Source organism: Diorhabda carinulata, chromosome 4, assembly GCF_026250575.1.
Source record: "Diorhabda carinulata isolate Delta chromosome 4, icDioCari1.1, whole genome shotgun sequence".
Taxonomy (NCBI): Eukaryota; Metazoa; Arthropoda; class Insecta; order Coleoptera; family Chrysomelidae; genus Diorhabda; species Diorhabda carinulata.
The window spans coordinates 9,721,222-9,742,179 of record NC_079463.1 but is presented as its reverse complement, the minus strand read 5'-3'; the positions used below and the strand labels follow the sequence as shown (position 1 = coordinate 9,742,179).

The window sequence follows — 20,958 nt, the reverse complement described above, 5'->3', positions numbered from 1 at the left end:
AAGATAAAGAGGAGGATTAGAAGAAATTCTGAGGACAAAAATCAACTGGTTGAATATGACAAATGTATGAAAAAGAAGATATTTAAATAAATATTATGTTGTTGTTGGCAAGTGGACAATCTTTTGAAATGATTTTTTAAATTCATATTTCCTAAATACTATATATAATAATTTTATTGATAAATATCGATGCTTTGTGATCGATGTCAATCGATAGTGTGACTGACTTGTTCTCGGTAACCAGCTGACAGTCTTTTGACAGTAGACACTAATATAATGTCATTAGTGCAAATTATGTTCTGACAAAATTTCCATTTTTGAAAATTACTAATATACAAACATGATCAACCCGATAGTCGATAAGAATTGAAAATATATTATATTAATTACTATAGAAGATTATTATTGTGGATAAAATTTTAAGAATCCTATCGTACATATTTTCATGGTAACGATTACTTCATTCTGCACATTCACTTACTATGTATTTCTATGGCCTTTAGCGATAATTCCACCAACCAATTTAAAAAAAGTAATACGATTTTTAAATTAAATGTGCAATTTTAATTATGTAATTAAAAAAGAAAGTAACCAGAAGATTCCAAATTGTTTATTGATGTAGGTATTCCATCATACGTTAAAAATGCCTTCAAGTGGGGATCAATCATTTACCATGTTTGAAATGCCTTCGAATTGGCTTTACAGAGGCGAAGGTAATTGCAATATCGTATTATCATTACCCCAATTGAGAAAAATACTTCGTATACGAAAAATAGATAGTCCCAGATCTTTCATAGGTTGGTTATTAAAATGGATAAGTGATTTGCTTTACTGGTATACTGGTGGAGATATTATGGAAGAATTGCGAGACCTTAAATTTTATTCCACCATAATGAGACCTTTGGTAGGAATAAAATATACGTCAGAAGCTTGTCAGGTTGTTTTAAATTGGAAGCAAGTTAGAATACTTGAAGAGGAACTAGTTAGATATAGACCAGGTATTTATTTACATCAACTAATAATTATTTTATAAAGCTCGACCAATTGAAGTACAAATTAGCTCATTTTAGAACGCAGAAAACATAAAATCTTACAATGTGGTAGGGCATCATTGTTTAATGATTTTGCTTTTATACCTGAAGATGAATATGATTACTTACCATTTGATGTAGCAGATGATACTTTTGCTATTGAACTGAAACCTAAACAGGGTTGGAGACCTTTAAGTGAAAAACATTATCCAGCTTGTGTTTACTGTATGAATCAATATTATAAGGTAACAAATGATATTATTAAATTTATTTTATATTTATTTTATTGTATTGTAGTTGCAACAAAAAAAAATTAAGGTACTCAGCAATTATTGTCCAGAAGATCTTTTTTCGGGGTAAGTATATAATAATTCTTAAACAGATTCATGCTTATTATTTTTTATTTTAGTAATGAATCTAGGATGATGCGTGCCATATATTCCTTAATACAAGTGCCTCAAAATAATTTTAGAATTTTTAAAAATGGGACTTTAATTTACGGAGAACATACCGCCACTGATTTCTCAAATATAGTTAGAAGTTTTTTTGGTAATAGGGATGATATGTCCCAAAAGTAAGTAATATATATTTTTTTATTTGTAATTAATAATATTTTATTTTTTATTTTAGATTAGTAGAGGAATTTTCAAATTTGGTGAGGAAATGTTTAATAACGAATTTTATGAATGTCAATTTAACTGAAGGATGTGAGGAACGACTGTTTTGTGAATGGAACAAAATAATCCAAGGTTCAAACGCGCATATTTTACCAAAAAACTGTGTTCTTGAAAAGATTTTATCAATACAGATGTTAGATATTGAAGGAAGTGTTTATTACGATAAATTATTAAACAATAGGGAAGTTTTAGAAGACTGGAAATATATTGACCTACTTTTGAATAAAATAAACAATTCTAACGAATGTTTTTGTTTAAAATGTACGATTATGATGTTAGGTAACGTAAATAGAAGAGACGAAGAAGTTGATTTGACTTTTATACCATATTTAATTTCTGCAGTAGCCAAAGATTGTTCTCTAATGATAACAGTTAAGAGAGTTGATGAAAACATTAGGTGAGGTTTTTATTAATATATTTTTCTAATCATTTATATAATTAAATTTATTTTAGTGAAGATCTCGAAATAAAAAATATAATTAGAACAAATTATGGTCATTTTTTGGTAAATATTGGAGTTTTCGATTTATATCCGAAGCCGTTATCATCGATAAGAAAACACTGTCAAAGAAACAAGGAGATATTTAAAGCTTACGTCGCAGGAACGACGAAAAAAATATGAATTATTTACTCTGAAATATTTTATAGATAATAAGAACCGTTCTCATGTTTAACTTGGAATTACTGTAAACATGGACCTTCGAGCTGGGTAAAAATCAATTGTAGCCTGAAAGGGTTAATTAATATTATTATAAACGGTTGATTTAATCAGAGAGGTAGTGTTAAGAATGGGAACGGTCCTACAAGGTGAAATGTGAAATTTTAAATGGATAATTAGGGAAACGGTTTAATACTTTTATGTGGGTATATTTTTAACTATCTAGATAAATTTTTTAGTCCAGAATTAATGCCATTATATTCATAAGGTGGATGTAATTTATATTATTCAATAATTTCTGAAAATCAAGTATCAAAGTTTCATAGTAATGAATGTTATACAGGGAAAATAAAAAATAATGATATTGATTAAAGACTAAAGTATGTTTGAACAAAAAAAGTTTTTATAATGTATGAAATGAATGAATCATAACAAATGTGGTCTTGTAGAACCTCTCTTAGGTAATTAAGAACAGTAAACAACACTCGATTTTTAATGAAGAATAGCTCAAAAGATATGCCTCTCTATAATTTAGACTATAAAGTTAAATGGATTGCTATTTTGGTCAAGAAAGTGGACAAAAATGTAAAAGGGCCAACATTAAAACGATTTTGCATTATTTTAATGATTTCAAATGAATTTAAAAGAGGTTTTATGTTTTGGATATGATTTTTTAAAGTTTAAAAACAAATTTTTATTGTTTTAGAAGAATCAGATTTCTAATAGTAGTCCATGTAATTGTATAGTGAAAGCCTAAAAACTTGTTTTACTCCAACTTTCTGTTTAGTAGCTTTGTTTTTAGGTAAACAATATTTGGAATAGATGAATTTTATCGTCAAAAAATTTGAATTGAAGTAAAAGATATTTTCGAAATGTAATCTGTGATACAACTATGTGTGAATTAGATCATCTATTAATATTTTTATTGAATTTGTGTTAACAATCAACAGGCGCTGTTTTGTAGGAAACCTAATTTGATGTATTTCAATGGATTCAAGTCTAATTGACTATATTAAACTCAAGTTACAAAGGCAACTTTAGATCCAATATCGCTATTACTTTGACTGGTCGTCTCTGTAACTTGAATTTTGTCCAAAATTATTGAAAGATTTGCAGTAAAATTGTATTTAACAAAAAATTAAACGTACAAATTTTTTTAATACCCTTATTTTTGTTTGTGTCGAATATCGCCAATGAAAGTTAAAATTGATTAGATTCAATTGAATAAGAATCATTTATATAAGTTTGGACTTTAACAGTTAAGTTTTTTTATTTATTGTAACAATAATTGTATCGATTATCCCAAATTCGATTTAATATATCAAACTATTAGAAAGTACATAAATTAATTACAGATCCATATTGAAAATAGTATGTTTATGTTCGAAAGAAATACATAAATCTAACTTAGTATAAGTTATAGTAACCAAAATTAAATAATTGACGTGAAAAGTTGTTGTCAGGTCAGTATTTCAAAAAAAATGAAGTTAATTATTAGTTTTTCACATTGTTCTTGAAATCCCTAAACTAGGGCTCCACTACTGTACATGTCTATATCTACCGATTAGTCTTTGTCCAATTCAGGTCCTTTTGAGTGGTTAAAATATAATCCTGGATATATCTGGTTTAGAAATAATCCTGTGTGTCTTAAGATTGGTGACACGAAAAGCTGATCTGACCTGACTCTGTTTTATCGATACTACCACAACAAATACTCTTCCGACTTGTCCAACATAATTTCACCTAGAGCAGTGTCTGCAAATCAGGTTGCCGTAGCTCTTGAACGCCGTTTTCGCCTGCTGACGCCCTGAATGGGACTTAATTCTTTGGAGAATTGCAAACCTTTGGAATACAAGCTACAGAAGCTTAAGTTCAATATCCACAGGTATCTCTATACTGTAGGCACCACTCGAACTACTCGAGTTCAATGGGGGTTGCCCACTTGTGCTTGTTTAAAAATACGGTAATTTTTTAGATTAGGTTACACGAACAAGAATATATATGTCAGGTTATTTGGATCATAAAATGGCTATTATTAAGGTATGGATCAAAATTTCAGGTTATTTGGATCATAAAATGGCTATATAGGTTAAAAGGATACGTTGTTTGGATCTTAAAATGGCTATTATTGAGATATAGATTAAAATGTCAGGTTATATGGATCATAAAATGGCTTTAATTGGGATATAGGTTAAAAGGGTACGTTATTTGGGTTATAAAATGGCTATATTTAGAATAAATATTAAAGGGGCAAGTTATGGCTATAATTGAGATATAATATACTGAAAGGGTAGGTTATTTGGATTATAAAATGGGTATAATCGGGATATAGGTTAAAAGAACATATTATTTCGCGCAGTAACATACTTTTTTTTGTTTCAAAAATCAAATAATAATTTTTCAGTGACTAATATTTAAAAATTAATCGTTGAAAGAAATAAAAGAGGAACAGAATAGGGCAGAGAGAAAAATTCGTCTAAAGATCAATTTCGATAGGATACTTCGGAGACATTTGATGAAAATTCTTTGTGTAAAGTATCTTGAAATAAAATTCAGCAATATATTGCTTATAATGATAACAAGATCTGCCATAAGGCTGAATATTATCACGCAAATCTCTTCAGAGTCCCTCTATATATTTTGAGAGTGTGCTTTTGTTGCATCCTTTGTTCTCGACACAAATTATTATCTCTTCGTCAACTATTAGACATGATTTTTGTATCAGGTTGTATTCGACGCCTTGAAGAATATGTGCAGATCTTGATAAAGCAATATTTCGTCACCGGATCTATCCAACCAAACACCCATGAACCGACCCCGATGATATTAACGTCGACCAAGAATTGCTTCATCAATATAGTTCAACTGTATGATTGCGTTGAGGACGATTATTTACCCAAAATTGATAAATCATCAATAAAAAATAATGAAAATTATACTTTGCTTCCAAGAAGGTAAAAAATAGGAAAATGAGAAAAAATGATATATACTTCTCTACAAAATGAAATCCAATCACAAGCAGTGGTTGCTTTTATCGAAAACTCTTCTTCTTCTTGATGAGGTGGTCGATAATAAATAAAATAAGCCAGAATTCTATATACAGTTTTTATATCTATTTGAATTATTGTTCAGCGTAATTTTCTCTATAACATAATAAAATTTTAACGAAATCCGAGAGGTGTAACCTAATCTAGATAAGTAATTGCCGAAGATACTTTTACAACTTTTTGATTTATATATTTTGATAATATACAAATATTTACTGTAGATCTTCCAAAATATTATATTTATATTTTGTAGTGTTTCAATTTTTAAAATTTTATTATACTTATATGTATGTTTTTATTTTATTCAATAAATAATAATTATATAGATATTTACTTTTATTAAACATACCGTGTTAATCAAAAGCTCCGTTTTTTATACAGTAAAGGAAGAAAATGTGAAGCCGTTGAGCACATAGGCCCGCCGCGCCCCACTTGACGTTACCAGAGGTCGATGTCCTTTGAGAAGCCAATCAGGCGCTTCGGCTTGAAACCTTTGATGTCATTAGGCAAGTTGTGAGGCTTACCCAGTTGTTCAAACCGCGCTCGAGTGAGTGCAGGGCACTCGAAGATAACGTAGTTTAAGGTTTCGTCCTCCTCCATGCACCAACGGCACTCCAAATCGTCCGTGATGCCCCACATTATTTATTACTTTAAATAATTTTACTGATTTTCAACTTTGGGAATTTATGTAACTTCTAATATCTAATTTGACCGGACTATTAATAGTTTTGATAGAAAACTATTATTAAGAATCCCCTGCGCTATATGCAACTTACTATATTATATACCTAACCTTACTTTAATAAGGTAAGAATTTTTATAGGAACCAAAGTATTATGTTTTACAAAATTAGCCGGTTATTAAGTGCCAAACGTTCTTTATTTTCAGTTTATTCAAACACTGGCTCTCAATTCAACAGAATGGGTTTACCACTGTCAGATGTAATTAAGCAACTAGAAAAAATAGCTCCCTTAAATCTAGCTGAACCTTGGGATAACGTAGGGTTATTAGTTGAACCGTCTATAGGTGCACTAGTTAATACCGTTCTCTTAACGATTGATCTGACTGAGGATATAGTGGACGAAGCTATCGAGAATAAAAGTAGATTGATAATTAGTTATCATCCTAATATTTTTAAACCACTCAAATGCGTAAGCCAAAAGTACATCAAGTTATATTTGAATTAATCATAAAAAATATCAATAAAATCAACTTTTAGACATTGGAAAGAGAGAATTATCACAAAATGTATTAAAAATGATATAGCAGTATTTAGTCCTCATACTAGTTGGGATACTATGAGTAATGGTATTAACGATTGGTTAGCTTCGGCTTTTAACGTCGAAACAGTTAGGCCTATTATGGCGCATAAAGATGATCCTACAGAGAGAATGGGATCGGGAAGATATATAACTCTTAATCATGTTATTTCACTAAAAGAAGCTATTGATATAGTAAAAAAACATATAGGTATTCCATATCTCCGTGTAGGCGTTGGGAGACAAAGAGATGTCGGTAAGTATAGAGACGTTCCTCTCTTTTGCGATAATCACAATGTTCCTGGATTCAAATATCTTGCTGTATACTCCCCCACTATTCATTTATCGCATCTACTCAGTTATTGGGGTGAGCAGAGGGGCATCTACGACCTTGTACTTTGTTTTAAAAATTCTATTGAAACTTAGTAAGGTGAATTTTGAGACTGTTAAGTGGTCATTCCATTAAGAGGGTATTAACACCCATAACAATGAAAAATTTGACAAAAGAAAACATTGATAGTGATAAAAATATATTTGGTCAATTCCAATAGTCAGGATACCTTCTAACTCATTATTGGTAGTGATCTTTTTTAGAGTTTTCAGTAACAAATGCTTAGTAATCGGTTTGCTTTTGCACCATGAACAGTGGTGTAGTTAGTTGTTGATGAAAAGAACCTCCACCATACCTTCTTCAAATATGTTGCTGCTTTTACTTGGAGTAGGCCACAAATAAGAAAATTACTTTTATGCTAAAAAATAACTTCGTAAATTTGAGAGTGTGTTGGTTCAAGGTGTTTTGACATAATATCCTATTTAAGAACATTGCACAAATGTAACCCAGACGGAGATACAACCTCTTGTGTGTAAAGACTCTAAAGACCATACATATAATTATTTATAGAGGATTTTAGTATTTAAAAGAGGTCTGTAAACAGATTCGATGTCTTTAATAGTCTGGAATTCGTCGAGTATGGTCGTCGTATTGAAGATTAACTATTTATTTTATTGTTTAATAAATAATTTATTCCAAAGTAGTTTCAATGCTTAAATACAGAGAATATAGTCAACCATCCATCATTGGTTAGCCCGAAGATACATTACAAAAGGCATAAAAAACCCTCGTTAATTGAGAGTGACCGTAATCTTGTTCTTGTTTTAATGTTAAGCTTTTTCAAAGGTTAAATTGGAATTATCTGCCCCTCATCATCCATATTTCCATATTTTTCTGTCACTGGCAAGTAATTTCATTTTTTGTTTGGTCCATTACTTCATTTTAGGAATGATTTAGTTAAAATAAACATTCATCTAAATATTTTTTTTCTATTAATTGATCGCAAATACTATTACAGACTCCCCAATATCCAGTATAGCTATTTGTGCTGGGTCTGGTAGCTCAGTTCTTGGTCCAGCGGTAGCAGACTTGTACCTCACCGGAGAAATGTTACATCATGATGTATTAGAAGCTACTCAACAAGGAATAAATGTCATTTTGTGTAACCATAGTGATTCAGAAAGAGGATTCCTCAAGTATTTTCAACAAAAATTTCAAATTGAAGGATTGAATGTGCTGGTATCCAAAGTTGATAGGGACTGTCTAAAAACTATGTAAATATGGTTTACAATATATAAATTTAATGGTTGGTGTATATCATCAAGAGATTTTGTTATTGAATTTAAAGAAATTTAAATAAAAGTATCAATTTTCAACTAACATGATTTTATTATATAAAACCTAATATCCAAACTAAGTTCATACAGAAAAATTTTAAAATCTATGAGGCCTCAATGGTTTTTCTACATTAAACAATTCAGGATCCTGCATAAAAACTGGTTCTTTCAGGTAATAAGCCATAAGACCGGCGTTTTGGGCTTTCACTATTTCACTTTCAACTTTTTCCTGTTGTTTCTTACATAAACCTGTTATATGTCTACCATAAATACGTCCCGTATATGGAGATTGAAACTGTGACAATAATCTGACGTTTTTATAATCGGCATGTATGTTATGATTGCATAATAGACATTGGATTTGTTCCTTTTCGTAAGGATTTTTCATTTCAAAATCGGGAACATCGGGGGTGCTGCTACACGTTCGGATTATAAACGGCCCTACGAAAAAGATTTTTTTAATATTTAATAATGTATTAAACTAGTTTCAACTTACTATTATTAATAATTTGATGAGTTAAACGCCGTAATATGTTCATTATAGAAGTATAAATTTTAAGATAGATTTAGAGGTTATTTACTTTGTCTTTCTTGGTATAGAAGAATGGCCTTTAGCGATACATTTTATTAACGTTAGTCAATTTTTCACAAGGGTCATTGTATCACAATTATTTTTATTGGAAGTTTGTATTTCACATACCTCGTTTTTTCCATTTCCATGTCGTATTTAAAGATAAGATGGAAAATGTGCGGGAAGGAAGCTCCTACAACTTGCCAGAAAATTCTGTACTAGTTCATTGTCTACTACAATTTGTCTATGGCGACAATATAAAAAGTCTATTTTTGTTTAAAATTTACTGTTTATCCGTAAATAATAAATTTTTGAATAGTATTTAATTGAGTTATTGCTAATTAAATAGCACTTTTATTTTAATATTCCACATAACTTTAAAAATTGGTTTTTATGTTGTATTCTTAATAAACTGATTAAAATACTTTATGATTTTGTTACAAATTTAATTTATTAGAAAACTTATTTAGATATATTTTCAACAATTCACCGTCGTCCCTTTCCTTTGCCTTTGCCCTTACCGGCCCCAGTTGCTTGCTGAGGAGTTTCTCCTGTGCTTTTGTTTAACCTTGTTTTGAGTTTAGGGATCATTTCACCTAGATGATACATAATGCTTTCTCTTGTAGGGAAATTTGGATGACACAAACTTTCATCGTCATTTTTCAATTGTACTCTTATTCTGCCGCGATACAGCATTTCTTTACTTCTTTCTCTGCTGTACAATTTGTTTTCAACGCCAACTTTTAAGCCTGCTGCAACCAAAACGTCTCTTATTTCTTGATGTGTGGGATTTTCAACGCATTTTTCTTTACATATTTTTCTACCTTGAGCTAAAGTCTTTTTGCTGTTTATATAAGCGGGATAGATACAAATCCATCTAAAACATATGTGATTGTAATTTGAGGTTATGAGTACAATTTTTTTATTGTTTACCTTTCACGATCACTATGTTTCTTGTCAGGACTCCACTGTAACACTGGCCCACCCGGGTATCCATGTACGGCACCACTAGGCGATTGCATTTTAATTTCTTTAAAATTTTATTACAAATTTTAAATTGTGATGACAAGTCACTAGTAAATAATAGAGATGGGAAGTTAACTTATAGTAGCTAAACTATAGTTACACTGTTTTTGAGAAGTATTGAGAACTCAGTTTCTATAATGAAGAACTGCAATGGAAATATCAATTTATTAAGTTATTAGGATACAGTACGGAAAAAACATTATCTACCAATAGTTTACAGATATTGACAATCACATCTCTAGGAAAAATCTTTTTGTGTTTCATATATAGGGGTGCATTCCACTGAGCACTCACCACCACGGTCTTTCCCGTTCCACTTAGTCCAGAGCGTTATAAATGTTAACCCAAGTGGAATGGATTACTAAGCGGAGGCGAAAGCTTTAAGAGGTTATGTAGTAATTTGTAAGTTATTGAATTATTTAGTGGAGTGTTTTAACTAATTTACATTATAGTAAAATCAAAATATCTTCCGAGGCAATAGTAAAATATTTGGTTTCAAAAGTACTTATAATATCCCATACTGCATCAAATAATGAGATAGATTCTCATGGTTGCAATCTGCGTTGCTGGAATTCTGAAAATTCCGCTAATTATTTTAACGATCACTTCAATCCATCTTTTGACAAGGGTCGTGAAAGTTAGTCATGACGTTCTCGCCACGATCACAACGATCGTAGTCACTATGTGGAACGCCCAGCATAGTATTTCAGGCGCCGTAACCGCTTAGTGGAATGCACCATTGGTAGATTATTTGGCCTTTATTAATAAGGTATTCGAGGAAATTAAAATATTCATCTCTAATGAAACTTTTTTAATAGGTATCAATTTATCAATTGATTACAAAAGTATTGTCGAAAAAAACTAGTTGGTTAGTTAATTTTTATTGATGATAATGTTACAAATACGATTTAAATTAAATTTAAAGTAATCCTTGTCTTTTAAGATCCTCATAAGTCTTCCTATTGACCACATTACCCTGAGAATCTTCATATTCTTCTTCAGTTTCTGGCTGCCACCGTTCGCTTTGTTTTTGAACCTTCAACTTTTCCCATAAAGCCAAAGCATCTTCAATTTGCGTAACATTGGCGAAATGTGCAGTATTTGGAATTCCCAGACATCTCATTCCATGAGCATGTCTCCATTCGGCAAAATGTCTTTGAAATGCTTTCGGGCCTTTGTAAACATAATTACCGCATATTTCACAGTTGTAGCTTATATTGAGGCCGTGTAGTTTATATAACCAATATGGAATTGGCTTCCCATCCCATCCTAAAGGAAGATTCTTTGGGTTATAAGGAACATCATCTTCTCCTTCATCTGGGCTATCATCTTCACTCTCTTCATTTTCACTGTCATCTCTTTCTCCATCAGTACGTGCTTGCTTTCGTTGGACATTTTCTTTAGTAGCTGAACGCTGACTGGAAACTAAATCTGCCAACCTAAGAAAATAATTCAAGTATGTTATATACTAACAAATGGTAAAAAGTTACCTATAGATTTGTGCTTCCAGTGTTGCCAATTCCCTTTGTCTTAACAACTCCCTTTCTTTACTGGCTTTGCCTTTATTGCTTTTTGTCATGAGGGAAGGATCCAAAGATCCTTTACCTTTTGTAGAAAATAATCTTTGCGCCCTTTCTTCTAATGTACCACCACATTTCAATCCTAAGGCCATCAAAGCTGATTTTAATCTATCTAAGCCCAAAGAAGCTAATTCTTCCCAGCTAGAAAATGCCGAAAGATCCAAATGAGCTCCAACGTTTGCTAATGCAGAACCAGTTTCTTTTGGCCATCCTGGTACACTACCGCTATCCCAGTTTGCCAATACCTGTTCAACCTATAAACAAATTGATAGTGGAATTGCAGTTATTGAGGGTTTCATATTATTTTACCTGTTCTTGCATATCACTGTCCAGATCCATAAGAGGTTTAATTCTTTGTACAAACCAAGACAAATACTCAATTAAACATAGCAGATACTTCCTGTATTCTCCAGTTTTCCTTTCTTTCGGTATATCATATAATTGATCAAACATACCCAAATAAGTAATATAGTCGACTTTTTCAATACCCTTCAAATTGATGTACTTTTCATAACATTCATGCAAATCTAAATATTTTCCATATCCCTCCTCATCAGTGAATTCTACAAAATTTGCGAGATCTTCATTGGGATTTTCTCGTGCTTTGGAAAATTCATCAAATTCAACGGACATAGGAACACTGATCTCATTAGGATGACGTCGATAAAAATCTTTAATCTGCTTCAACCTACTGTAAAATTCTTGAAATTCGTTTGGTCCAGTTAAAGCGGCTACTTCGGCTTTACGTTGACCGTCTTTATCTTCGTAAAGCTCTATTAGTCTCTCTGTTGAAGTCATATATCTATCTAGTAAATATTTTTGTCTGTGGTCGGAATTTATGGCTTCTCGGTAAGTATTCTTTTTATGAAGCATTTCTTTTACCATAGCATCAATTAAACGTTCTTTTTCTTCGTGGTAACGACGTTGTTGTTCTAATATAGTTTCCATTTCTTGTATATTATTATTTCTACCAATACAAATCACATTACTCACAATCGCATTCAAACAACATAGATAAATATGTATTATGTCTTCTTCTTTCTTAATGAACAGCTATTGTTCAGTCATTTACTTAAAAAAAAGACATTTAAACAATTATTATTCCAATTTTATCAATAATTTGTTTTAAATAAACAAAGTTATAATGTTTCAGCAAACATAAGCGTCATAAATTCTGAATAAAGATAAACTATTAACATATTTCTTCTTGCTGTTAACTTTAAAAATTATAGGCCAGATAAAAAAGTGCTGTGGAAGTGTTAGTTAAGCTATGTTGACAAGTTTGTTAGGTTAGGTTTTTCTGAGTGCGTTTATATAAAACATTTTGATATCAAAATGTTAGTTAATGTAACTACAAAAATTCGTAATTGTTCGTGTTTATCAAGAATTTATTCCACCGTTGCATTATCAACAACAGAAAAAACAAATATCGAACCGAGAGTAATAGCCTTTCCTCCAAAATATCAAGATACTCGTCAGATTTGGTTAGAAAGTTTGGATACAATAGATCGAAGAAAATTAGGACTTTTGGAATTACATCCTTCGGTTTTTGCCACAAATCCCAGAATAGATATAATTAATCAAAATATTAGATGGCAGTCTCTGTATAGATATGTGAGTTATGCTCATACAAAATCAAGATTCGAAGTACGAGGTGGCGGAAGAAAACCTTGGCCCCAAAAAGGTTTGTATCAAGATTATTGTATTGGTTACTTTTGATTTTATACTTTTAATAGGTTTGGGTAAAGCAAGGCATGGGTCAATCAGAAGTCCACTTTTCAAAGGTGGTGGAGTTATTCATGGTCCAAAATCTCCTACTCCACACTTTTATATGCTTCCATTTTATACTCGTTTGCATGGATTAACAAGTGCACTTTCTATTAAATTTGCACAAGATGATTTATGCCTTGTCGATAATTTAGAATTGCCTACTGAAGAACAAGGTTATTTAGATGAATTAGTTAAAAGTCGTCTATGGGGCCCATCAGTTTTATTTGTGGATGTGTAAGTGGTTTATTTATATTGATAAATATGATTAAGTTATGAATTTGTATTTTAGGGATGATGTGATGCCAAGGAATATAACAATCGCAACAGACGGAGTTAAACATTTTAATTTGATGCCATCTTATGGTTTAAATGTTTATTCTATGTTAAAACACGATACATTAGTTTTAACCAGAGCAGCAGTTGATCACATAGAAAGTAAAATTCTAGAACATTTACATAAGAATGATACCAGAGCAGTTATGGATAAATATAAAATCGATCAATGTTAGAATTGTTTTATTTCATTAATTAATAAATGTTTATTAAAATTGTATATTTTTTATTTAGGTACATTAGGTTTAATAGGTTGTTCCCCTTTTTCCCTGTGAATTGATCTCTATCTCTACAAGTATGCAGTTACCAAATATTCTGGAGTGTTCTGTAAGATTCTGTAGAACTTACCATGTAGGGCTTCGGATTGACTATAAAATTAAGATAGGAGGAACATGTCTGAGTTGGAAGCAGATTGATACAAGGAAAAACAAACAAGTGGAGGCTTATTGGAATAAAACACTGTATATTTAAAATAAATTATATATTTTTGGGGTACAATTAACTAAAAATATAGGTGTAATTATTTACAAATGTCTGTAAATTAAATAGCGACTTAGGAAAATAAATATAACAAAAAAACGACGATCTAGCTGACGAAAAAACAATATACACTAATCGAATTAAAAGAACATATAAACTGTACTCTGTTCATCATTAGTCTTAATAACACTTTCGGAGACTGATTTAATACTTCTTACAGTTCTTTTCTATACTAAAATTATACTCGTGTAAAAATTCACGAAACTTACTACATATATCTCTTCTACAAATGATGAAAACACCTTTAAATAATTAAATAAAGAATTATGTACAATCTGGATGTTTGTTTTCATCCTAAGTAGCGAAATCTTTCAAATAATTTAATCTGCCTTTTTAATAACAGTTTCAATTATTACATAATATTTTCAGTGATTTTACAGTCTTTTATAACTAGAAAAAATTATTTTTCCATCAATTTTTCTGATAGTAAAAGTTAATCAAAGATATTCTTTAAATAATTTCAATTATTAATAAATTTCATAGCCATGGATTTATATAACATAAAGTATATATAGATGGTGTGTTAAATAGGATAATTTGAATTGCTAAACATTTTTCTTATATTTGAGATAAAATCTGTAAAAAATAGTGTTAACTTTGATAGTTCATATGGTTTTTTTAGTCAATAGCACTAAATTTTATGTAGTTTGAAACTGAGTGAATCACACAAATTTAATTTGAGCTTAATTCTCATGAGAATTAATTAAAATTGAATGTGATCATACGAAATTTCAAATTTGGATGAGGGAAAATATCTCGTCCACGATTCAATACCTGTAAAATCACTGAAAAAACTACTTAAATATAATGGAAGTGTGTGATTGAACAATGTCATGAAGGTTGTAAGGACTGGTACAAATTTCATGACATTTTTTTCGAATATTTGGCAATTCTACCTCTCTTCTTTTCTTGTATCTGCCTGTTATTTTGTGCTACCTTTCAAATTTCTCTTCTGCCTCATTTTTTAATAGATTAGATATTGGAGTTGTTAAGCACTAGCGTTCACCATATGGGCACTGAAGATATGAGTGTTCTCGTAAATCATCTGAAAGTAAAAAGAAATTATTTAAATACAAATTTTCGTTTTTTGTTATATTAACCCATTAATGCCCAAGGGGTCATTAACGACCCAAGGTATAAAAATAAATCTGGCTATTGCTACATGCAGTTGAATACGACCAAAAATAAAGATAAGGGCAATGTCTTCAAATCATTATTGGTAAATAGATTCCCTTTCAATATTTTCTTAATATATTTATATTCACATCTTTATTTTGGTTTTTTGTAAATATTTATCCACATTTTATATGATTTTATAATACTGTATGGAAACAACAAGCTTTTTTTTACTGTCGTTAGCGATCCATTGGTCACCTACAGTTGTTATATATATATATATATATATATATATATATATATATATATATATATATATATATATATATATATATATATATATATATATATATATATATATATATATATAGTTTTTTGAGGTGTTTATGAGCCGACTAATCGAATACCTTGTTAAGTTTACTGTTACGTACGCTACTCAAAAAAATATTTGAACTCTCAAGCAAAGAGTATGTGTTCATTGGAATTCTTTTGGTTGGTGGTAAGTTTCCTTACGCAGGAGAAGCTGGTGTCGCAGTCAATGAGAAAATATACAGATTTTTTCTTGCAATGGATAACACCTCTTTACATCAAGGGGACAAAATGGTCAAAATTCCACAAATTATTGATGTTTTAAATAAGAAATTTTTGCAATTTGCACTTTTACAGCCAAACCTATCCATAGATGAAACAATGATTCCTTATTATGGAAAACATGGTTGCTAGCAATTCATACTTTATAAACCCATACGATTTGGCTATAAAGCTTGGGTTATCAGTACTAAGCCAGGTTATTGTTTGCAATTAGGGACGAAAAATCACAGAAGTTGCCAATACAACTAGTCTAGGTCTTTGTGAATCAATAGCGCTAGACTATGCTGATGTTTTATAAAAAGAATACCCTGGTTTGCGTACGGGAAAACATGAAATGTATGGAAAATGGAAAGACAATAATGTCGTAACTGTACTGTCGAATGATTATGGTGTAGAGCCCATGCAAAAATACCAAATATTCAACATGAAAGTAGATGTGCAGCAACCTCATGCAATTAACGTACAGGGGAGGTGTAGACCAAATGGTTAACAGTATATCTAATTAAAGGAATGCCATGATAGGCAAAAATATTGTGTTGGATGATCGACTATCCATTTTAGGAGAGAGATTGCGCAAAAATATGGAACTAAGTCGAAAATGCCTGGACCCAAGGAATCTTCTGTGTCTTCTCTGTCAACAAACAAGACGGAAATGCTCTCTTTGTAAAAATAAAACCATTAAAGCATACGAGAGTTGACAAGTTCTTCTACATTACAAGTGCTTTGATGAATTCCATAACATGTAAAAATTCTTATAGTGAATCTTTTGTTTTGTTAAATAAAAGAATATATTAGACTTTATCGTAAGTGCCCAAGGGGTCCCTAGCGACCCACCCTCAAAAACTATGACTCAAAAAATGTTATGTTATTGGATCCTCAATCAATTCTGAAGAAGCCAAACTTTCTGCTCAATGAGGAACTAATTAAAGAAAATTTGTGGAAGGAAATAAATAAACATTAGATTACTTAAACGAATAATTTGAGTACATACCTCGTCTTCTTCGCCATCCGAATCGAATTCATCTTCACTGGAATAGGGGGATGAGAATCCCTTGTCCAATAACGTTTGTCGAATTTTCGATGATACAAAATGATGATTATATTCTAAAGCATCTTTTCCGTTATAACTGATACATTCGACGTCGATATTCTTACAATCCAATAAAAACTTGACGAGTTCCTCGTTACCAGTTCGGACGCCGTAATGGAGTGCTGTTAATCCCATACAACCCTCCCTTGCGTTGACGTTGGCTCCATACCATATCAGATGTCTCAGAACTTCTACGTGTCCGTGCATAGATGCTACATGAACACATGTTTGACCTGAAGAAATTAAATATACATTGAATTAGAATAGAATATTCCTATTCACATACAAATTCAAATGAAACTCTTTATAAAGAGAAACTAACTCGCTTTGATGTCTTATACTTTAAATATTTCGAGGGTTTATTATTGTTTTATGTCGAGGTGAACATACAATTATATTAGGTTTGTTCCAACCTGCTCATTTGGAATGGTTATTGGAAGTTTTTATAGATATTAGCTTCGTTCGCGGTAGATTATTTGGACACATTCCGAATGTATTCTGGATATCTTCTAAACGTGTCAAATGCGCAGGCTTTTGTTCAGAATATGTTCGGAACATACGTACGAACGATTTATGAACATCTAAAATTATAATTTGAATTTGAATCTAACTAGAAGAATAAAATGTATATAATGAACTACCCGAAGGTTTATTCTTGATATTTGTAAGAGTAAAATCAACCACCACGTTTTTTAAATATAATTACGTAGCAAACCACATAAGTTAGATATTATTTTCGTGGTAAATATTACAAAAAGGATGAATGTATATGTCCAAGGATACATTAGGCGTAGTCAGAACACGTTCGGAATTAAAAATCTGTAGTCCACGAACGCACAATTTCACACTGCTAATGAATGTGGTGACTGCACATGTTCAGGATATCTACCGCGAACAAAGTTATTTGCTGCGCAATCTTCGGCTAGGAACTCTTCTTGTAACAGTACTTGCTATCAATCAAATATCGAAAACTGTCCCGGAAACGGTTCATAAACGACACCTAAGTCGGTTAGAACACAAAACAGAATCGTTCGTGTAACTGTAAACGCCCGGTTGGAACACGTAATCTCTATTGCGCAGAATCGTCATCGTACCAAGGACAATTTTTTAATGGGTTGGAACGAACCTATTATTAAATTTATAGAGGTTAATCAATGAAAGAAATGCACAGTCCAGCAAAATTAAACCAGTATGCAGCATGCGGAATGATAGAAAAGATAATATCGATTTGATTTCAATCGGCAAGTGATTGTGCATTGTTTTGCATTGTAAAATATCCTATTCACTTGTTTTGGACGATTACTGCATATTAGCTGCTACTGTTCAACACTTTCTTTTGTCACTCAGATTATCACTGAAGATTAATTTTCATTTTGATATATACTGCTCTATTCATTATATGTACACCGTTGCCAGGCGTCCGGATAAAGCAGGACATAGACAGGCTTTTTGATTGTGTGTTCGGCCAAAATAAACTGTGTCCGGTTTGTCGAGCTTTTCACGTAAACAGTGTAGAAAGTATTTTCCAGTTAATAGGCCCTCATATTATTGCGGAATGAGAGAAAAGATGATATCGATTTAATTTCAATTGGCAAGTGATTGTGCATCTTTTTGCATTGTAAAATATTGAGCACTTAACTAATTTTGAACGTGGTGTAGGTAGGTAAAGGTCGTGCTCCGCGTTCCTGAGTGGATAGCAACGATCTTTCAGAAATTGGAGAAGCATGCTTACGAATTAGGCTAGTAGAAATGTGTTTTAATAAATAAAATTTTGTGTAGAATTGGGATGATCGACTTCTGGAAAGCTTTCCAATCCACATTCCTGTGTATTTATGACGAAAAACTGAATCACAAACACTTTGTTATTCGATTGGAGATCTGTTTATTTACATCGTCTAAAATTAACATTACCGATCCCCGACAAATTACTAACAGTGTATATGTGAATTGGGCGTAGTAAATAAATTCCGAAAATAAAGAAAAATTCCTACCGCCTGTGGCCGATATCGAAAATCAAAAATAGAAAGCTGAGTGCAAAAAAACGCCTACGAGATCACGAGGATCTTACTTATCCTCATCCGAGAGAGTTAAAATTAAAATTGATTTTCTTGGCTCGAAACATACTTATTAAAATTTTACAATAGGGGATTTCCGAAATTCTTTATACATTTCGCAATTAGTTTTCTATAAACGGATGCTACCTTTTTTGGAAGTTTCTTCGGTTCACGCACGTCATTGAACAGAGGCGTCAATTTATTTTTAAAATAACTATCATGAGTGTAAAATAACAGTTATAGTAAGTAAATAAATGACATCAAACGTAAGAACATTTGATTTTAATTTCGTCAAATAGATAAAAACTGTATCTATTTTTTTCCAAGTACTTATTTCGCATCGACCATAATCACTTGTTAATTAAATACGTATTTAACAGATACTTATTATAGATATTATCCACGTCGCAATTCTTTCCTAGTACAGTTTCCATGTCATTTGGAAAATTCTAAAAGTATATTTCTTACAGTACATTTTAGTTACAATTTCCACACATAGGTTTGTTACTTCTACATAGTAAATATTTTTTCGTAATTTTATTGTGACTTATTCTTAGTCTCGTTCCTATTCACTTGTTTTGGACGATTATTGCATATTAGCTGCTACTGTTCAACACTTTCTTTTGTCACTCAGATTATCACTGAAGATTAATTTTCATTTTAATATATACTGCTCTATTTTTTATATGTACACCGTTGCCAGGCGTCCGGATAAAGCCGGACATAGACAGGCTTTTTAATTGTGTGTTCGGCCAAAATAAACTGTGTCCGGTTTGTCCAGCTTTTCACGCAAACAGCGTAGAAAGTATTTTCCAGTAAATATGCTCTCATATTATTGCGGAATGAGAGAAAAGATGAGATAGATTTAATTTCAATTGGCAAGTGATTGTGCATCTTTTTGCATTGTAAAATATTGAGCACTTAACTAATTTTGAACGTGGAGTAGGCAGGTAAAGGTCGTGCTCCGCGTTCCTGAGTGGATAGCAACGATCTTTCTGAAATTGGAGAAGCATGCTTACGAATTAGGCTAGTAGAAATTTATTTATCAAAAAATGTGTTTTAATAAATAAAATTTTGTGTAGAATTGGGATGACCGACTTTTGGAAAGCTTTCCAATCCACAATTCTGTACTTTTATGATGAAAATCTGAATCACGAACACTCGTTTCCTGAACACTAACAAAGAGAACGTTGATTTCAAGAAGCTATTAGCTCATAAAAAATAGGTGGTCTATTTTAAATCAATGATATGCCTAGATTGCTTTTTAGAATTCCTAACTAGTTGTCAGTATTACTTTGCTATCCCAGGACATGACGCAAACGTTGAGAGAGCTTTTTTCTTGATAGGTCAGCAACGGACGAAAGAACGCAACAAATTACAATGTTGACACTGTTGATAAAATGTTGGTTGTAGAATTTAATTGATAACATTTGATATGTAAAAAGCATGCGCAGATCAAGTTGTTTCATACAAGATCTCGTACTTTATCGGTTTGATTCCTTTTTTATTGCGTGCAAGTTGCAATTTTAGAGAGAAATAAATTTATAATCTGCTGATATTACGTTTTATTTTCCTTGGGAGTTTTTTATTATATGTTTCTTCATCGATTCTCAACTAATTTTTTTATGTTTTCTCATCCAATTCTCCAGCTAAACTGTCCATCAGACTCCAAAAATAAAGGTAGCAGCAGATATAATTATTGCCAGTTCTGACTGGTGTCAATGCTCGGGGTTTTAATTAGCAATGGGGAAGGTATATCAAGGGTAGGTATATATATTTACAAAATTTCTGATAAAAGGGATAGTAGACTCTTTTCCTGAATTCGAACGTGCTTTGATATATGTTTGCAACTGTGCTATTGTAGTTTGGATGTTGTGGTTGCTCATTATAGTACTGGCATATGACAATGTTAGGTCTTGTCTTGATGTCGTGATGGCTCTCCTAGTT

General features: G+C 31.5%; 7 protein-coding genes across 8 annotated transcripts in view; 3 read left to right on the top strand and 4 right to left on the bottom strand.

Annotated features, from left to right (window-relative positions):
* Positions 1 to 266: 266 nt before the first annotated feature.
* LOC130893278 (inositol-pentakisphosphate 2-kinase) lies at positions 267 to 4,809 on the top strand. Its single transcript, XM_057799240.1, has 7 exons — positions 267 to 532; positions 623 to 998; positions 1,071 to 1,276; positions 1,329 to 1,387; positions 1,441 to 1,605; positions 1,662 to 2,105; positions 2,162 to 4,809. The coding sequence occupies exons 1-7, from the start codon at positions 446 to 448 to the stop codon at positions 2,328 to 2,330; spliced, it is 1,506 nt and encodes a 501-aa protein (XP_057655223.1). The 5' UTR covers positions 267 to 445; the 3' UTR covers positions 2,331 to 4,809.
* Positions 4,810 to 5,996: 1,187 nt separating this feature from the next.
* LOC130893281 (NIF3-like protein 1) lies at positions 5,997 to 8,383 on the top strand. Of its 2 annotated transcripts, XM_057799245.1 has the most exons (4): positions 5,997 to 6,220; positions 6,302 to 6,575; positions 6,633 to 6,928; positions 8,022 to 8,383. In XM_057799245.1, the coding sequence occupies exons 2-4, from the start codon at positions 6,334 to 6,336 to the stop codon at positions 8,279 to 8,281; spliced, it is 798 nt and encodes a 265-aa protein (XP_057655228.1). In that variant the 5' UTR covers positions 5,997 to 6,220; positions 6,302 to 6,333; the 3' UTR covers positions 8,282 to 8,383. The 2 variants fall into 2 exon arrangements, with proteins under 2 accessions (XP_057655228.1, XP_057655227.1); XM_057799244.1 differs by lacking the exon at positions 5,997 to 6,220 and having other exon boundaries at positions 6,233 to 6,575; positions 8,022 to 8,378.
* Positions 8,373 to 9,012, bottom strand: LOC130893284 (28S ribosomal protein S18c, mitochondrial). Its single transcript, XM_057799248.1, has 2 exons — positions 8,837 to 9,012; positions 8,373 to 8,781 (listed from the first exon to the last, which is right to left on the bottom strand). The coding sequence occupies exons 1-2, from the start codon at positions 8,877 to 8,879 to the stop codon at positions 8,438 to 8,440; spliced, it is 387 nt and encodes a 128-aa protein (XP_057655231.1). The 5' UTR covers positions 8,880 to 9,012; the 3' UTR covers positions 8,373 to 8,437.
* A 324-nt stretch (positions 9,013 to 9,336) lies between these two features.
* LOC130893283 (signal recognition particle 19 kDa protein) lies at positions 9,337 to 10,143 on the bottom strand. Its single transcript, XM_057799247.1, has 2 exons — positions 9,845 to 10,143; positions 9,337 to 9,788 (listed from the first exon to the last, which is right to left on the bottom strand). The coding sequence occupies exons 1-2, from the start codon at positions 9,931 to 9,933 to the stop codon at positions 9,398 to 9,400; spliced, it is 480 nt and encodes a 159-aa protein (XP_057655230.1). The 5' UTR covers positions 9,934 to 10,143; the 3' UTR covers positions 9,337 to 9,397.
* A 659-nt stretch (positions 10,144 to 10,802) lies between these two features.
* LOC130893279 (splicing factor 3A subunit 3) lies at positions 10,803 to 12,543 on the bottom strand. Its single transcript, XM_057799241.1, has 3 exons — positions 11,827 to 12,543; positions 11,428 to 11,771; positions 10,803 to 11,376 (listed from the first exon to the last, which is right to left on the bottom strand). The coding sequence occupies exons 1-3, from the start codon at positions 12,463 to 12,465 to the stop codon at positions 10,857 to 10,859; spliced, it is 1,503 nt and encodes a 500-aa protein (XP_057655224.1). The 5' UTR covers positions 12,466 to 12,543; the 3' UTR covers positions 10,803 to 10,856.
* A 56-nt stretch (positions 12,544 to 12,599) lies between these two features.
* On the top strand, positions 12,600 to 13,835 carry LOC130893282 (39S ribosomal protein L4, mitochondrial). Its single transcript, XM_057799246.1, has 3 exons — positions 12,600 to 13,201; positions 13,254 to 13,521; positions 13,577 to 13,835. The coding sequence occupies exons 1-3, from the start codon at positions 12,853 to 12,855 to the stop codon at positions 13,794 to 13,796; spliced, it is 837 nt and encodes a 278-aa protein (XP_057655229.1). The 5' UTR covers positions 12,600 to 12,852; the 3' UTR covers positions 13,797 to 13,835.
* Positions 13,836 to 14,086: 251 nt separating this feature from the next.
* LOC130893280 (NF-kappa-B inhibitor cactus) overlaps positions 14,087 to 20,958 on the bottom strand; it is a 30,920-nt gene continuing 24,048 nt past the window's right edge. The window contains exons 3-4 of the mRNA XM_057799242.1: positions 16,859 to 17,190; positions 14,087 to 15,205 (exon numbers count right to left, since the gene is read on the bottom strand). Coding sequence (XP_057655225.1) covers positions 15,149 to 15,205; positions 16,859 to 17,190 — 389 coding nt within the window. The 3' untranslated portion in view covers positions 14,087 to 15,148. The remainder of the gene's footprint in view (positions 15,206 to 16,858; positions 17,191 to 20,958) is intronic.

Bases quoted from the DNA above. Each gene is read 5' to 3' on its own strand.
- LOC130893282 (XM_057799246.1), top strand. From the start codon at position 12,853: ATGTTAGTTAATGTAACTACAAAAATTCGTAATTGTTCGTGTTTATCA. The intron at 13,202-13,253 runs GTTTGTATCAAG...TACTTTTAATAG, and splicing joins AAAACCTTGGCCCCAAAAAG to GTTTGGGTAAAGCAAGGCAT. The intron at 13,522-13,576 runs GTAAGTGGTTTA...TTTGTATTTTAG, and splicing joins TCAGTTTTATTTGTGGATGT to GGATGATGTGATGCCAAGGA.
- LOC130893281 (XM_057799244.1), top strand. From the start codon at position 6,250: ATGTTTTACAAAATTAGCCGGTTATTAAGTGCCAAACGTTCTTTATTT. The intron at 6,576-6,632 runs GTACATCAAGTT...ATCAACTTTTAG, and splicing joins CTCAAATGCGTAAGCCAAAA to ACATTGGAAAGAGAGAATTA. The intron at 6,929-8,021 runs GTAAGTATAGAG...ATACTATTACAG, and splicing joins TGGGAGACAAAGAGATGTCG to ACTCCCCAATATCCAGTATA.
- LOC130893283 (XM_057799247.1), bottom strand. From the start codon at position 9,933: ATGCAATCGCCTAGTGGTGCCGTACATGGATACCCGGGTGGGCCAGTG. The intron at 9,789-9,844 runs GTAAACAATAAA...CATATGTTTTAG, and splicing joins AAACATAGTGATCGTGAAAG to ATGGATTTGTATCTATCCCG.
- LOC130893284 (XM_057799248.1), bottom strand. From the start codon at position 8,879: ATGAACATATTACGGCGTTTAACTCATCAAATTATTAATAATA. The intron at 8,782-8,836 runs GTAAGTTGAAAC...TCTTTTTCGTAG, and splicing joins TCATCAAATTATTAATAATA to GGCCGTTTATAATCCGAACG.
- LOC130893278 (XM_057799240.1), top strand. From the start codon at position 446: ATGGTAACGATTACTTCATTCTGCACATTCACTTACTATGTATTTCTA. The intron at 1,277-1,328 runs GTAACAAATGAT...ATTGTATTGTAG, and splicing joins GTATGAATCAATATTATAAG to TTGCAACAAAAAAAAATTAA. The intron at 1,388-1,440 runs GTAAGTATATAA...TTTTTATTTTAG, and splicing joins CCAGAAGATCTTTTTTCGGG to TAATGAATCTAGGATGATGC.
- LOC130893279 (XM_057799241.1), bottom strand. From the start codon at position 12,465: ATGGAAACTATATTAGAACAACAACGTCGTTACCACGAAGAAAAAGAA. The intron at 11,772-11,826 runs GTAAAATAATAT...ATTTGTTTATAG, and splicing joins ACAGTGATATGCAAGAACAG to GTTGAACAGGTATTGGCAAA. The intron at 11,377-11,427 runs GTAACTTTTTAC...TTATTTTCTTAG, and splicing joins CTGGAAGCACAAATCTATAG to GTTGGCAGATTTAGTTTCCA.